Source organism: Hippopotamus amphibius, chromosome 4, assembly GCF_030028045.1.
Source record: "Hippopotamus amphibius kiboko isolate mHipAmp2 chromosome 4, mHipAmp2.hap2, whole genome shotgun sequence".
NCBI classification, from domain to species: domain Eukaryota; kingdom Metazoa; phylum Chordata; class Mammalia; order Artiodactyla; family Hippopotamidae; genus Hippopotamus; species Hippopotamus amphibius.
The window spans coordinates 57,668,016-57,685,368 of record NC_080189.1 but is presented as its reverse complement, the minus strand read 5'-3'; the positions used below and the strand labels follow the sequence as shown (position 1 = coordinate 57,685,368).

General features: G+C 38.6%; 2 protein-coding genes across 9 annotated transcripts in view; one reads left to right on the top strand and one right to left on the bottom strand.

Annotated features, from left to right (window-relative positions):
* The window catches only part of VPS50 (VPS50 subunit of EARP/GARPII complex), a 121,717-nt gene extending 120,823 nt beyond the window's left edge, over positions 1 to 894 (bottom strand). For 3 of the 4 annotated variants that reach the window (XR_009053247.1, XM_057732308.1, XM_057732309.1), the window contains exon 1: positions 767 to 887. Coding sequence is in view for 3 of the 4 variants with exons in the window: in XM_057732308.1 (XP_057588291.1) it covers positions 767 to 799 (33 nt within the window). In the remaining variant the exon portion in view is untranslated. Of the gene's footprint in view, positions 1 to 766 lie in introns of all 4 variants that reach the window. The other variant, XM_057732307.1, reaches the window with a different exon arrangement.
* A 188-nt stretch (positions 895 to 1,082) lies between these two features.
* HEPACAM2 (HEPACAM family member 2) overlaps positions 1,083 to 17,353 on the top strand; it is a 79,575-nt gene continuing 63,304 nt past the window's right edge. For 4 of the 5 annotated variants that reach the window (XR_009053325.1, XM_057733227.1, XM_057733230.1 and 1 more), the window contains exon 1: positions 14,017 to 14,410. Coding sequence is in view for 4 of the 5 variants with exons in the window: in XM_057733227.1 (XP_057589210.1) it covers positions 14,017 to 14,410 (394 nt within the window). In the remaining variant the exon portion in view is untranslated. Of the gene's footprint in view, positions 1,196 to 14,016; positions 14,411 to 17,353 lie in introns of those variants that run through there. The other variant, XM_057733231.1, reaches the window with a different exon arrangement.

Here is a 17,353-nt window from a genome sequence, read left to right as displayed (position 1 = left end):
ACCATAATCAGTAAGTGCATAAAAGTAAATTTCTGCCACTTCTGATTTGAAGAAAGCTGGCACATTATTAGGAAGTCCCTAACATTTACGAGAACGAGAGGGAAAACAGCCAAAGTTTTTATTCATGAATCAGCATTCTGGCAAAAAAAAATAAAAGACCATTATTTTGCCATGACAATGATTTCTTTTAAAGTATCATTTCACATACACCAACTTACTTAAGACTCCCATAACAGAACTGTGAGACAGGATGAACAAAAATAATTATTATTCTCATTTTCACATCCGGAAACTTGAGCTACTAGATTTAGAGACTTGCCCAAAGTCATAAAGCTATCAATTCTATCTTCAAATTGTGTGCTTTTTTCACTCTTTCTAGTCATCTCTATTGCACGGACTTCACTTCTCTACCCAGGCCACTCTCAAAGACGACGGGCAGCTTGGATAAAGGGAACCCTGCAGGGTAGCTAGGCTATCACTGGAAAGCTGGCAAAAGAGAGAAGAGAGCGTACAAAGGTAGCCTCCGACTCCCTCCCTGACCTCATATAAAGGAAAGTTTCTGGATCACCGGGACCCACCTGAGCAGGGCTCCGAACCTGACGGCTCAGGTGAGTTTTCCAGGGTGTGCTCGGGCTTTACAGTGCCCCTGACACCTGCCACCACCTACAGCTTGGGTACCTGCCTGCCTGCGGCCCAGGGACAGAACATCTCGGCTCCTCTCCCAGCAAAGACGGAGGAGACCTTTGCTTCAGCCTCTGCGACTTACCTGCCGGGTCATAAGAGATTTGATTTTTTGCATGTCGAATTCGTGAGGGGGTACCCTGCCGCAGAGAACAAACAAATCACACAGAACCACCAAACAGCTGGTTCCGACACAAGGAAGCCATAGTGAGTGGTCACGTGGAGCTGCCGAACTGGGTTTCCCCTTCCTTTCCCCGAGCATGCTGGGAATTGTAGTTCTCCAGCTGCCACTGGCCCCTGCAGTGGAGGCAAGAGGACGGCCCAGGTACTACATTTCCCGGCAAGCAAAGCAGCTGGCGCTTCGGTTAAGCCCACAAATCTTGTTGCTGAGTGACCACGGCGGTCGCAAGTCTTTAAAGAGGTACTTGCTCTCGGTAGCTGTGCTCCGGCGAGGGGAAACCCTAACTCGTAGATGACCAGGCACTGAGCGACAGGAACAAACACTGAGAAGACAGTATGTAAACCCGACTGACATGACGCCCCCTAGGAGTGTAGTGGAGGAAACCCCACCTGGTCTCGAGGGGCGGAGTGAGAGGACGGGAGAGTGACGCGAAGACGCGCGAATGCCAGGGACGCGAACGCTCCCAGAGGTGACCTGAGAACTTGGCACTCCCCAGGTGGCGCTGGGCTTGGCCTGAGGAAAAGTGTTGTCTAATGGCGGCTGTCCACGTTAGGACTGTGCTTCTTCAGTCTTGGCATCCACAGCAGATAACTGAAACCGAAGGATTTAACCCCCACCTATCATTTTACCACCTGTGTAATCTAAGGACAGTCCAGATGGAAAATATAACAATAAGTACACGTCACTTTAACGTCCTCTTTTCAACTTTTAGCAGTTTAGTTAAATTGGGGAAAGCAATAGGGGAGTCGTTTGGGGTTCAATTTAAGAAAGAACTTTCCAATTATGAGAATGCCCGGAAAAAAAAAATGACCCAGAGCTAGCAATTAATAATAACTAACATTTATTGAGAGCTTACCACCTGTCAAAAACTCTGCTAATAGCTTTACATGTCGTATCTCATTTATCCACATAAGCATCATATGAGGTTGGTACTATGATCCCCATTGTAAATATGAGGAATCTGAGGTATGGAGAAATTAAGTAACTTGCCTAAGATTACTGCAGATGTGCAAGCAGAAACTGAAGGACTGTTTATCCCGATGTTTTAAGTAAGGGTACCAAAAAAAATTTTTTTACATTTATATTAATTAATATTTACTGGGAAAAAAATAAAATACAGATCCATGATTTCAAAAATGTTTCTGAGGACAATTAAAGAAATGTGCCAAACTAATGAAAAATATTAGATAAAAAATAATACAGGTGGTAATCAGATACAGCAAAAATAATAAAAGTGGCATGCAAATGACTGAAGTTTGGGGGACACTAATATAGAGGTTATTTGCAAGTCTGAAATTCTATCATTTGACCTCAGAGTCTTGTCTTATTAATTTTTACAAATGAGGTTGTAATATTTGACCTGGGGTTTTGTAAGGATAAGTGAGAGGATGTAAGTGAATGCAATTTATAAATTATAAAGTACCTTACAATTATGAAGTATCATAGCCATCATTCTGCCCACTTCTCTGCTCCAACAGAACTATCCTGTGCGTAATTCTGTCATTGTGCTTGACAGTTCCTTTTAAAATTATGTGCTTACCTATATGTTTTTCAGACTCTGTTACTTCTAACTCCATGAAGAAATTTCAGTGCCTTTTGGGCAACCTTAGTTTAGTTTATTCTTTGCCTGCTGTAATATTAATTGCAAGACAGTTTTTTTTTTTAATTTAATTTTATTTTTGGCTGCATTGGGTCTTCGTTGCTGTGTGTGGGCCTTTCTCTAGTTGTGGTGAGCAGGGCTACTCTTAGTTGTTGTGCATGGGCTTCTCTTGTTGCGGAGAATGGGCTTTAGGCACACGGGCTTCAGTAGTTGCAGCATTCGGGCTCAGTAGATGTGGCACATGGGCTCAGAAGTTGTGGCTTTCAGGTTTAGTTGCTCCACAGCCTGTGGGATCTTCTTGGACCAGGGATCAAACCCATGTACCCCGCATTGGCAGGTGGATTCTTAACCACTGCACCACCAGGGAAGTCCATCAGACAGTTCTTATTGTGTGAAAATCTTTAGTATTTACAAGCCCCTGAAAGTATCAAAGAGAAACTGCTGACCATATTAGCATATAAAATGAAACCCAATTCAGTAAACATTTGTTGATTGTTGAGCACTATCTTAAGCACTTCAGATTAATAAAATACAGTTTGACTCTTAAGGAGTTTACAGGTTAGTTGAAAAGCATAAAGTAGGGGTGATCCAAGCCCAGTAGTTCTCAGACTTGACTGTTCAGATTCACCTGAGGAGGGTGCTGTTGTTATTGTTGTCATTTTTGAAGGAGTTAAGATCTTCAGTGTTTCTTATTGGCAACCAGCTCAAGCATTTAAAATCCACTCTTTAGAATGAGAAAATTTATCCATCTAAGGTTTTGAGGTCACAGGACTAGAGCCCAGATCCAAACCCAGAATTTTTCCCCCTCAATACACAAAGTTGCAGGTGCCAAAAAAAAAAAAATTCTTATTTTGTGTATTTATTTTTTTCCTATCAGCCAGATTGGGGAAAAGAGTGTTTTCTGTATCTGCTTGACCCTGAAAAGGCAAGAAAGCATTAAAATTTGTTTAACTCTAATACTCTACATTTTAGTTTACTTCGTATTAACTAAAAGGAAATGGACAACCCAGGCTTCTGAAAGTTCAAAGACTATAACTGTAATATTGGAAGCATGTAAAGTAAATCAATGCTATTGTCTAAGTAAAATATATTTTCTAATTCAGCATACACTAACACTATAGAAAATAATTGAGCTGTACACGATACATCAACTCCCTCAACTAAAAAACAAAACCCTAGAGCCCTAAAGAGCATTTTTTAAAAGGTGAAGCATGTTATTCCACTTTTCAAAAATACATATATAAGGCTTTCTTAGGACTTACACAGTTGCCTGAGGGTCATTAGTGGTAGGCCAGAGCAAATTAGTGGAAAGTGTGGATGACCTGCCATTAAGTCTTGAAGAAAACTTGTTGGACAGTAGTCCCTTGGAAAAGGAGTGCCAGACCCATTTTTGTAGATTGGAACATCCGGGCTAAGAAGTAAGTTGATCTGATTCAGGGCAGTAGCGTTAGCAGTAAAGTAGGATAAGGGCATATTTCTGATGGCCCAAATAGGAGGAGCCTCTGGAAGCTTAAATAAAAGCTGAGAGCCTGGGTTGATTAGGAAGATACATTTCTAGTCATCCTATAAATATTGAAGCAGCAGAAAGATGTGGCCTCCCCAACTACACTTCCTGAGCAAGCAGTAGTAGAAAACAGGACACTTGCTGAAGGTAAAGCAGTGACCTGGAGAGGGACCCAGGAAGGAAGACCCTGCTGCATAGTCATTTAGCAGCCACATCAGTAGATCGGGGCTTCTGGGAGGCAGCCCTGTAGATGTAACTATATAGGAGTGAACATTATCACAGGCATAAGCAATTGTGATGGCCTTCCCTAGCAGCCAGCTCTTCCCTGTAAGCTCTAGTCTTTCCTAAGACCTATCGAATTAGAACATACGACAGGGCTTTCTTTCTCCAGTTCTTCTTAGTCCCCACTGTTCTATATCAACCTTGGTATTGGCATGTCATCACCTCTCCTTCCCAATTCTTCCTACCATTCTAAAGCGCTCATATGCTACTAGTAAATAATGAATGTGGGTATTTGAAATGCATGTGGCAGACTCTTCATAAAGCAAGACCAACCTTACTTAAAATTTAAACAAACTCAACAGTAAACTACAGTGTGACTTGAGAAGTGACAGAAAAAGCCTTGCACTCACCCCCCACCCACACCCACACGCTACCCCCAGTGGCTCCTTGCATTGTTTGCAATTTAATCACCATGGATATAGATTACTTAATTTAACCAGCTTTTCCACTTTAAATGCAAATATAACCAAGATCAATAAACAGGCTCCTGAACAGTATGGTAAAGCAGAGCCTCTCAGTAGGTTACAGGCGAGATGTGAGATGTTGATGGTGGGAAATTTCTTACAATGATAGCACTTTGAACCATCTTGAATAGTCAAGTAAAAATGGAAAACAATTGAAGTTGTATTTTAACATTATCTTGTGTGGCTTCCTGTGTAAACATGCTGAATTCAGAAATTACTCCAGCAGGTAAGGTTTTATTCCTACTATTTGCCACTAGAGGGCGCATTGTCATGGTTCTGTCACAACACTCTCAGGCTGTGCCAGACAGGCATTGTCATCTTATACTGTGCCATGACATGAAAAGATGACCTAATTCATTTTGGCATTTAATTTATTTATATAATATCTGTTATCACTATGTCATAAAATAAAGAACATTTTTAACATAACACAAATGAAACAAAAGAAATCTCAGAATAAAAACTAGACCTTTAAATTGAGTAAATTTAACATTAGGAAAAACTTATTCCATCATCTTTACTTCTTTCACTTTGCCTGGGACCCAAAAACTTTATCATGAGCCAGCACTGGGTCTGAAATGCACTAGAAAGAGCTTATTTAATAAAAACAATTAGAGATTAATATTGATTTAAAAGATGTGAGGGGGAATCTATGTGCTATCTAAAGAACTTATTACTTTCCAAATTGTGTTTTGTGCAATCCAATATTAAAATTTATACTCATTTCTTAAGCATCAACTAAGAATCAGACATGGGCCAAGGAACATTTGGGTGTATTTCTGGGGGAACAACCTAACAAAAATAGTAGTTAACCACTATGCTAGATCCATAAATGAACAAGACCAGTCTTTATATTAGATAAACCCAGAGGTAAAATAAACATGCAGTAAAGTCAATTGAGGTTAATAAGTGCTGAAATAGTGCTGCTATCTCTAAATCACACATACAGGAGTTAGAGATAGCACAGAGAAAGTTGTGGTCTAATAATTACCTGGGGGGAAGCTCTTATCATTTTTCTGAAGCTTGGAGAAGTCATAAAGTGACTCTGAAGAGGCCTCAGGTTTTCCAGTCACTTATTTTCTTTGCCTGTAGGAGCAGTTCTGGAAGCTTTAATGCTAAAAGTGTTTCCAAACGAATTCCAAAATAACCATCATTCCTTTTCTTTAAACCTTTAATTATGCTTGAGGAATATTCTTCCTTCCCCTATTATCAGCCAACTTCTTCAGTGAGCCTTTACTTTAAAAAAATGATTTATGCAAGGAATTTTGCTTGATTTGATGCAGATTTTTATTTTATATAGCAAAGGCTTGGACTAGAACCTTCTTGCAGTAGATGAAATGAAATAGGGGTTAACTTATAACTTAGTAAATTAAGCGGAAGTGCACAAACTATCTGCTGCCATGGCAGTGAAAAGGCGAGGCAGAAAATCCACAGCTCAGACACCACAGTAGAGTCAAGGTTGTCTCTGGGCCGTTGGTTCACTTGCTCTGTGCTTCAGTTGTGAAAATGTGGCCTCAGATATTATCTGTCGGCATAGGCTTTTCATTATAATTATGCACAGCCCATGATTCAGTGTCACTTGGAAACACACCTGTGGCTTGCTTTTAAAAATAACATGAATCCATAGATTCAATAAAACCATGCCAGACATTTGTAACAGGAAATATTACATAGAAAAATACACATTTAAAGACATTAAGGTGCTCTATTTTCTTTGGTATAACTTTTACATGTCACTTAGTGACTTCATGGTGATTTATAACTGTTTAGCAGATACGTGAAATACTGCAATTTTCATAGAAAAAATTTTAATTTCAAAATAATGACATCATTTCACAAGATAGGAAACCCGCTTTTGTTTTTCAGGAAATTTCACAGTATGCTCTCATTATGAAAGCATACTGGTTTTCATTAGAGTCACCCAAAAGGAGGTTTTCCTTTATGTGATTATTAATAACTAAGAATAATTCATGAAATATGCTGACAGTTACTGATAACCGCTAAGAAGCTGTTCTGAACGTCACAAGCCTGTGTTTTTGCAGAGCATATAACAGGTGTTGCCACTCCCTGTGTCCTTTGTATACATATTCATTCTGTATTCAAATCACAGAAGCAAGAGGCAGGCTAGGGTCTGTTACCTCACTGCTAATTTCCCTGGCAAATAAACCAGCAGCTGCTGGTCCATGAACCAGGTTGCTACCAGGAACAGGGCACTGTGTGCATGGAACAGGATGCTTTCATGGAGCCCTTCAGCAGCATGGTTGGGGTCTTTCAGTGCAAAATATACCTCCTTCTCTTAGGTAAGGCACTGCACGAAGTGCGTTTTAGCTACTTTTTTTAAAAATTGTGGGCATAAGGTAAATATTTGTTTTAGGCTGTAGATTCACTCAGATAATTGAAGAACAGCTCAGAATTTTAAACAATAACACACTTTGTTCCAGCAAAGGAACAGGATCATTTAGGAGAAGTAAGGTTCAATAAATAGATGGTTATTGTTTTCTTAGGACAATTATTGTGAATAGCACTCATTAAGAAAATTAAGACATTCTAAAAACTTAATGAATTTCTTCTTTCTACAGAAGTTATATATAGGTTCAACACTCTTTAATACCTTCTACTTTGGCAAATATTCTTATAGGTCATAAATTTGTGACCACTTACAGTGAAACTTAAAACAATTCTTGAACATAGTTTTGGGCTGTTTTAATTAAAGATATTGTGGCAAACTGTTAGCTCTACCTATTTTTTACCTATCTTATGAAATGTGGAAAAAAGTTAGATTCCAAACTGACAAAAAATATTTTATGCACAATAGGGAGAAATGTGTTTAAAGTATTATTTCTCCAAAACTCCTTTAGCCTTTCTCTTTGCCCAATGGCTAGTTCAATTAAAAAAATTTTTCTCTACTTTAATATTTCTCCCTCATTCTCCTTTTTATCCTTAGAGTTTAAAGGAGTTTTTCTCCAACATTCCCACTGTTTTTATGTCATTATTTTCACCAGATGTTCTCTTTCCATTTTCTATTTATCAGTTTTAAAAGTCAAGTTAGTTTCTTGTTTTATTTATATCCAACAGATAGGAATTCTTAAAAAAACTTATTCCTTAAACTTTAAGAACAAATTAGCTAAATAAACCACTTAAGTTTAGTTGTCTTCAGTAGTTTAGAGCTTTGCGCTTACTGGTATCTTATAGTATAGTTTTCATAGTAAATGTGATTGTTATTTACATTTATATCTAATGTTCATATTTCACATATTTGAAATACAGTTTGTAAATTTTTTGAATGTTTGAATTTCACATAATTGTGATTGTTGTTCCAGTTTTAATATTGTCAAATTCAAGCCTATATAGATATTTAATTTTTGATTTTTAGGAAAATTAAGCAATTACCTTGACTGGCTTTATCTCTGTGCATTTTTCCGGGCTTTGAAAGTATCCTTTGTGTCAGTGACGCACTTAATTTTATGACAACAGGACTGCTGTCATTTGCTAAGTAATTTTTTGTAATTAACTTTAAGAAGCACTTATAGACAATTCATTTGAAGAAATCTACTAAAATAAAATTAAACATACTTTAGAGAAATAGATAGCGTGTTCATAAGTAGCAAAAGCAGTTATTATCCCTTAAGACTCTTTCTTTCACAAATTTACTTTTCTCCATTGGTAGAATGTTGTAAAGACCATGGGTAATTTGGAAATTTTTTTGTATTTTGGAATATTGAATATCCGTCTGTTTTTTCTTTTTAAAAAATCTTAGAAATTTGAAGCCCCAAATGTAGTTTGTAAAGTCTGTTCAAAGTACAACATCATAATTTCTATTTTCTCTAAAGATACAAGAGTTTATTTTCAGTCAACAATACTTGTGTTGTGCTTGCTAATATCACACAGGGCAATGGGGAAGTAAATGCCGACTATTTTGAGCTACAGTGGAGGTCACTTTGTGAAGTCTGATGTTTATATTCAATACAGTGAAACTGGTCTAGGGAGCCTTTAGTTGCTGGAATATAGATAAATTTTGCAATATGACGTCAACTGTTCTTTAACACTGGATAGTCCTTTATAATGCCTTTGTTTTATAGTTTAAGGGAGTCTCTGAAGGGAGAGTATTGCTGTAATTTTGTATGTCAGATTTTTAATGGTATTATCAATGTTCTCCAAATTATGCATAAAGTCAAGAGCTTCCTTTTTTGTACTCAAAAAGTAAGTATTAGTAAATCTAATAATAAAATTGAATTTTCATTTAAGTACAAATATTTGGAATATCAAAAGGAAATTAAAATTTCATCAATTTTTATATCATTTATTTTGATAAAATTTATTTGTTCTTACAGAGGTTGACTTCCTAAAATCAATAGTTTATAGTCTTTTAGGTTTTCTCGTATAACAAGAAAAGAACACTTGAAAAATTCTCAAAATGAAGCTAATTTTTTTAAGCCCGTAAACTGCTGTTTTGACAGAATGGATTCATCACATCTGTAGGGGGAAATACAGCAGTGGCAAAATAGTATGTGCTCCTAAAACGTAGCAGAAGCATCCAATTATCTGTTTATTCTGCAGAGTTCACTACAAGTAAGGATTGCATCATATCAGTGGGTTCATGTCTTTCTTGCAAAATAAAAAGATTTTATCAGCTGAGAAAAAAAACTTTATAAAGAAAATTTTGTTCCTCACTGATACTTTTATAACTTGCTGCCTATAATTTATGTGATAAAAGTGGTGTAGGCAATCTTAGCAAACAGCTGTTATAACAGTTGTGCTATCTTCTCACTGTCATACATATATTTGAAAAAGCACACATATTTGAAAACAAATTTAACGACATGATTTCATATCATTTGGTATGATAAGCATTGAATATATTCAGAGGTATTATTGATGGTACTATATTTATTTAAGGTATTATTACATGATGTAGTTTCTAAAATAGACCAAAGCACTAGTTCACTCCCCTTAATGATTATATTAAGTGCCATATAAAATGTTAGTTTCTACTAGTTAGTTAAAATGACTAGGTAAGTCATTTTAATTGTCTGAGTAGTTTCATTTTTCCCTGGGCTGAAATATTTGTATCATATTTAATATTTTATTAAATAAAATTTCTTCCCATAACTTCAATCTACTCTTTAATCAGTCTTTCTTACTTAAGATTCAGCTTTCTGAGTCAAGATCCAAAAGTCACTTACATTTCTATTCCAGTCATGCTCACACTCCATGGTAATAAAGTGCTTCCCAATAATTCTCAGAGTATTACAATCTCAGTTAATCTTATTCAACTCAACCACACACAAAAAAGTAGATAAACAGGGTTCTTCCTCTTTTCAAAAAAAAAAAAAAAAGTAAAAAAGTAAACAAGGACTTCTGCAATGATTTCCCCAAATGCCAAGAACAGATTGGCCAGAATTGTACCCAGGCCGTCTCTGTCACAGCTCAGTCTATCAGTGGTTTCTAGGCTGAGCTGTGAAACGTATTATATGGACCAATAAGTCAAAGACCAAATTGCTCACTGTCAGAGGCAACTACCAATTTTTATATCAGCAGCCGTGACGTTTTTTCCAGTGCGTTCTCAAGGCAGTGATGTGGATTCCCACCATCCCTCTTGATTCCTTGGTTAAAAACACAGAACTGTCACTATTAAGCGATATCCAGGGATTGACAACTTAATAAGTGGACTTAAATCTGAGATTCAGTGCTTCAAAATTCTTTGGGCCCTCTCTTTCTTAAATATGGGCCCTTCCCCTTCAAATGTAGGGTAGCTGCTACCCTGAGAAAAGCACCTTAGGATGTCAAGAATATAAACATAAAGAGTAGAGAGAGGCCTTGGACCTCATCTAATATTACCCTTTTTTTCACACATAAGAAAACTGTGGCCCAGAGAATTAAAATGACTAAACCTAAGGTCACTTAACTAACTAATCACCATTTTATCCCAAGTATGTGTTCTTTACTAAGACCTCGAATTTCAGTGGACTTTTAACTTTATCAAAGTAGGAAATTCAAAAATCTCTCTGCAAATTTAGAGAATAGGTTCCTGAAATCTCTTATTTCCAGGCAATTTGCAAGTGATGAAGACGGTCTGGACAAGGGAGTCTAAGATCAAGAATGAACCATGAAACCTTCAGGAATATTTTTGTATTCACTGAAGTAAAAAAAAGGAAACAGCAACACGATAAATACAGTTAAGGTTGCATTTTACATATCTTAAGTTAGTAATAATGGGTACTAAAAAACTAGTTTCTATTTATTGCTTACCAGGAACTTGTCAGGCACTTCCTATCACCAATTACAGTGAAAGGTATGAAAATGCATGTTGTTTCGTGCAGATAATACATGTACTAAGAGGAAGCTTTTTCTGTACAGGTCCCCCATCCAAGTGCCCAATGTCTTTCTATATCTACGACTTCAGGAGCTTCACTGTCCTTTCTCAGTCTCCACGTATCTCAGACATCACTAGTTTTAAGTACTAGGTTTACTCTCTCATCTCCCTTTATCTCTCTTATGATTTCCTTTCCTTTTCTGCAATATACTTTATCTCCTTTTTATAATTCCCAGCAACCAGTTCCTTCTTTTTCTAATAATTCAAATTAAGAACTACAAATTTAACATTCTTGCACTTGCCAGAAAAGAAAACAGAAGCAAATCCTTATACCTTTGTAACTCCTTTGTTATGGGTCAAATCACTAAAATGAATGTACAGGGACAGCCCATTGTCAGAAAAAATAATTACAAGTCAATCACAAATACACACAGAGCCCAAGGAGACTGTAAGACACATATTTATTTTTCCCATAGAGTCACCTAATTTTTAGTCTGGTCAATTTCAGTTGAGCATCTAGGCATGCCTTCTCCCCCTAACCTCCCCTAATCTTCCTCTTTGTCTTTCCTCCTGTTTAGTTCTTTGCTCTGACTTCCCTGCTGGTCCCAGGGTCTCACTCTTTACTAACAGCTACTCAGAAACTAAAACCATGGAAATCTTTGCTCTGACCTCCACCCTGGGAAAGAAAGAGAGGAGTTTGCTGTTGGTGGAACTTGATTCCTCATAGGAGCAGACCTACATGTTTCAGTTTCTCCAAATATATCATTGTACAAACACACCTTTCTACCACCATTCCCTTCTGAATATTGATGGCCTTTCATAACATGATTCAGATAAACCTTAAAGATCCCCTTCCTAGCAGAGGTGAAAAAGGAGAAGCAACCAAAGAAGGCAAACATTTTGTATATGACAAAATTGAAATTGTAAGGTATCTCTCTTTGTGCCCAAATTTGCCATCTCACCTCACCTAGAATTCTTTTCTACCCTCACCCATCTGTATTCTGCTTCATTAAGATTTCTCTTTCAAGTGATCATTCCAGTAGCTACAAACATGCTGCTCAGCATCTACCCAAAGAAAAAAAGAAGAAATTTTTAAAAAATTTATTTCTCCTCCTTTTCTCAACAAAACTCCCCAGAAGTGTTCTTTATGCCAACTGTCTCCATTTCTTTTCCATTCTTTATTTTTCCTTCACTGTTCAAAAGACTTCACATTTAAACAACTCCTGCTTTCTCCCCCACTGTTCATATGATGTAGGTACCATATGGCTCCCCTTTAAAATGAGGATTTTGAAGCAAAGAGCTTTTGATTAGGATTCTAGCTACATCGTAACCTGAGCTAAGGAGGACTCCCTTCTCAACTGCAAATACACACACACACACACACACACACACACACACACGCACGCACGAGGGTGAGTCAAAAATTATCCACACTCCAGTCATATTAAAACCTCTGATAGCTGCACAGCCAGAGTGCAGATGCCCATTAGGAATCTAAGAGGTAAGGCAAGGTTTCTTCCTAGTTTCCGGCACCTGGAGATTTCCCCTTCTTTACCTGGAGCTATATATTGTTTCATTTTGAACATGTCCAAAGCTGACTCCCACAGTATTCCTCATGATTAATTTATTAGTTGCCCATTAATAAATGATGACCTCTTCTTCCAGTTGATCAGATCAACAACCTTAAAATCATTTTTTATATGTAAATTTATTTTTATTTATTTATTGGCTGCATTGGGTCTTCATTGCTGCACACAGGCTTTCTCTAGTTGCAGTGAGCAGGGACTACTCTTCATTGTGGTGTGCAGGCTCTTCATTGTGGTGGCATCTCTTGTTGTAGTGCACGGGCTCCAGGCACATAGGCTTCAGTAGTTGCAGCTCATGGGCTCTAGGGTGCAGGCTCAGTAGTTGTGGTGCACAGGCTTTGTTGCTCCACAGCATGTGGGATCTTCCTGAAGCAGGGATCAAACCCATGTCCCCTGCATTGGCAGGCAGATTCTTAACCACTGCATCACCAGGAAAGCCCCTTAAAATCATTCTTGATTCATCTTTGTTCCTTGTATCCCACCCACAATGTGTCATCATATTCTGTTAGCACCACCAGCCTTTTCTCACAGTGTCATTTACTACCACCCTTATTACAGCACAATCATCTCTTGTATACTTTATTGCAGTCATCTCCTAAGTGGTCTCCCTGCTCCTGCTCTTTCCCTTATTTCAGTCTGTTCTCATGGCAACAGAGTATACCTAGAAAGATAGTAATAAGAAAGACCCGTATCCCTCTTGCTCACAAAAATCCAGTTGTGTTTCTGTCTCACTCAGAGTAGAATTGCCAGAGTGTTGGCCTTGACCCTGATCTGGCCCAGCCACCTTGCCAGCCTCCTGTCTCACCACGCTCCTCCTGCTCCACTCTGCTCTGTCTGCTCCTGCCTCTTGCTGTTCTCAAACACAGCAGCCAGATCCCTGTTTCTGAGCAGGAATAACCAGTCACACCTGATAATGCTTTAATGCCCTTCTCCTTAGGATATTTGCATTTGGCAAGACTTTGGATAAAGGGGAAAACTTCCAATTATGATCTATTAAGCCATTTCAGAAGACTATGGAGGAAGATTCTCAAGAGGAAGTAGCCCCTCAACCACATAGTTTGATTAGGATATAATATGACTCAGACGTTAATACAATCACAATTTCAAATTTTTTTAAAAGGTTTCGTTGGACTTTAGAACTGATCATCTTTCCCAGTTCTCCTTTTCCCAGTATTCTTTAACAGTTAAAGATAATAACTTCTGCTTTTCCTTTTCATCTTGCTTTAAAGAGGTCATACAATCAACATAGTCTCTGGGTGGAGTTTTTAAAATGCAGGTTTCAGAGACAAATATTTACCTGTACAGGTAACCGGTACTAGAATAGTCAGTACCTAGAAGCCGCTCTTCTTTGCAAAGGATTATTTCTCAATCGGGTTCTCTCTGTACTGCCTCTTTAGATTGTGAAATGTGGCTCAGGGTCTTTACAGCTTTCCTTTCCTTCGTAGCAGGTGCTTGCTCCGGGCTGAAGGTGGCAGTGCCATCAGACACCGTCCATGGCATCAGGGGTCAGGCTCTCTACCTCCCCGTGCACTATGGATTCCACACTCCAGCATCAGACATCCAGATCATATGGCTGTTTGAGAGACCCCACACGATGCCCAAGTACTTACTGGGCTCTGTGAACAAGTCTGTGGTTCCTGACTTGGAATACCAACACAAATTCACCATGATGCCACCCAATGCCTCCCTGCTCATCAACCCTCTGCAGTTCACTGATGAAGGCAATTACATCGTGAAGGTCAACATCCAGGGAAATGGAACTCTGTCAGCTAGCCAGAAGATTCAAGTCACCGTTGATGGTAAGTCCACTGTAAGTGACATGGGCAGCTGAGTAGCACAGCGTGAGCAATGGCTCAGGAGATTAGACTACCTGAGCCTTAGGCCCTGGCTCTGCAACTTTGGGCAGATTAACCCTCAAAGCCTCAGTGTCTCATGGCATGAATGATGTTATCTGCCTCATGAAGCTTTCTGAGGATTAAATAAGACATGCACATAAAGGATACGCACAGTGTCCAGCTAAAGGTAACCAAGCAATAAGTAGATGTATTATTTGTTTGCCTTGAAACTATCAAGTATAAAGTTGCTGATATAATGAGGCAGAGAAAATTTTATTTCTCATTAGCAGAATGCACCCTGGGAAGAGCCCCACTTTTGTCACGTAAAGATTTTTTTTTCAATTTTGGTACACTGGGGGAGGTTGAGACTTGCTCAACGACCATACTTAAGGAACAGTAGAAGTTGCTGGGAATGTCCTCTGAGGGAGAGTGGGGTTCAGCTAACTTGCAGACATTTATATTCCTTATTGAGGTATGTAAGCAGCATACCTTAGATATACTACGTCCAAAGCCCGACTTCTGATTTTCCCCCCTAAACCTGTCTATTTAACAATATTCCTCTGTTTTAGTAAATACCAACTTCATTCCATCAGTTGCTGGGGCCAAAACGTTGCCATCACCCTTGACTCCCTCTTTCTCTCACACCCCACATCCAGTCTACAAGTTAACCCTGTCAGCTTTCCCTTCAAAATGTGGACAGAGGTGAGTCACTTCTTGCCACCCCCACTACTGCCCCGCTCACCATCAGCTCTGGCCTGGACTGTCCTAACAGCCTGCTGCTCACTCTCCCTGCTGCTACCCCTGCCTCCTGCAGCTCAGAATCCTCCTGTAGCTTCCTATCTCACTCACAATCAAAGCCAAAGTGCTCACAGTGTCCCACAAGGCCCAACGTGATGCCCTCAACATACCCAGTGCTTCTCTGACCCCTTCACTCACTCTATTCTGACCACACTGGCCACCTTGCTCTTCCTAGAGCAGGCCAAACACACTCACCCCTCAGGGCCTTTGTACTTGGCTATTCACTCTACCTAGATTGCTCTTCTCCCCCATTTCCTTTCGGCCTCAGCCAAAGTGTCACTTTATTTGTAAAAGCTTTCCTGACCACCTTATGTAAAGTGTACAGAGAGAGAGAGAGAGGGAGAGAGAGTGTTACTCTTTATCTTGAGTTCTGCTTTATTCTTTTCATAACACTGGACATTTTATATATTTCTATTTTTTTATTGTTTCTCTTCCTTGCCTAGAATACAAGGGCCGTGGGAGCAGGCTTTGTATTGTTTGCTGCTTGTCCTCACTGCCTAAACCCTGATGCCAGCCATTTGTAGGCACTCAGTAAATATGTGCACAGTAAGTGAGTGGAAACTGGAGAGATTGCAGGGGAACAAAGACACGGGATGTGGCAGCAGATGCCTAGAGAACAACTTTGGGGAGAGAAAAGGAGGATATTTTCATATTTTCATGGAATTCCCCTGGATTCTCTCTCTCCCTCCAAACTTTTAATAGAATATCCATTACTTGTTAATGTGTAGTACAATTGGATCTGTTTAGGGAAATGCAGCCAAAACTTCTTTCTAAAAATGTTTTTATTGAGGTATAGTTGATTTACAGTATTATATTAGTTACAGGTATACAATATAGTGATTCAAAATTTTTATAGATTATACTCCATTTGTAGTTAGTATAAAATATTGGATCTGTTCCTCATGCTGTACAGCATATCCTTGGAGCTTTTTTAATTTTATACAGAGTAGTTTGTACCTCTTAGTAACTTACTCCTGTATTGCACCTTCCCCCTGCAACGAAGAGGTCTTAACAGGGGTTTAGGGCCCATGTAAACCCATCTTCTCAGGAAACTTCCATATCTGAGTTACACTGTTAAATGCAAGTGTATGATCACACTACCAACATCTATTCTAATGATTGGTTCTCCCATATGAGACCTTCGATATCACCTATTTGGCTTATTCCATACCACATATATTTCCATGCATGGGCATATTTGAAACATAAGCTTTTTCTACAAACAAATGTACCAATTCATTTTTCTTTTTAAATCCTAGTAATGTAAACAAAAGCTTTTCCAATCCCTTTGTTCTTGCCATAGACTATAAAGGGTTAAATTGAGTGGACAACTTGATTGCACCCATCTTGAGAAAGGCTAGAGTCTTCAGAACTACTCAGCTCCCCTGCAAAGTTGCCTTTCAACCTCCTTTCTCCTTATCTTTCATTTTCTCCTGTCTTCTCTGAGTGGAAGAATTGGATCTGTTTTCCAGTGCAAAAAGAAACATGAACATGAGTCAAGACAAATGTACCTGAGAAGATGCATCAACCCCAGTTAAAAGTTTGATAGGAAATTGGAAGTCAGCATTGGAGCCAATTGTCTGTTACTTATATCTCATCTCACTCTCTGTGTGTCCTACAGTCATGCATAGAAGGAGATTATTATAGGCTTTGGTTTGTAAAAGTGATTAACACGGTACAGTGACTAACATAATGCTGCAGTGTAAATGCACAGTAATTAAAACATATAATAAGTTCAATTACATAGAAAAAAAAGTAAGTGGTGCAAATGTGATTCTTTAAAACTTTCTCTCAATCCCCCCAAAATGTAATATACCTGAGCTTTGTATTTTGCAGACGGTGGCTAGGAATTTGGGCTCACCACGTCTATCCCAATCAGCTGCTCTTGGGCGATTAGGACAAATCGAGAGAAGGGAATGGGCTACGTAAACTTTGCCTGTGAGGATACACCTTTATGGTGTGGGGGGGAAACACGATGAACAAGCAGTAAGGAAGCTGATGTTCTCGACCACTAACTGCATTATCTGTAAAGTAAAGGTTTTCATTAGAAAACCCTTAAAGAGCAAGTTCTAGAATCGGTTATCTCTGCTATAAATTATTTTTTTATAT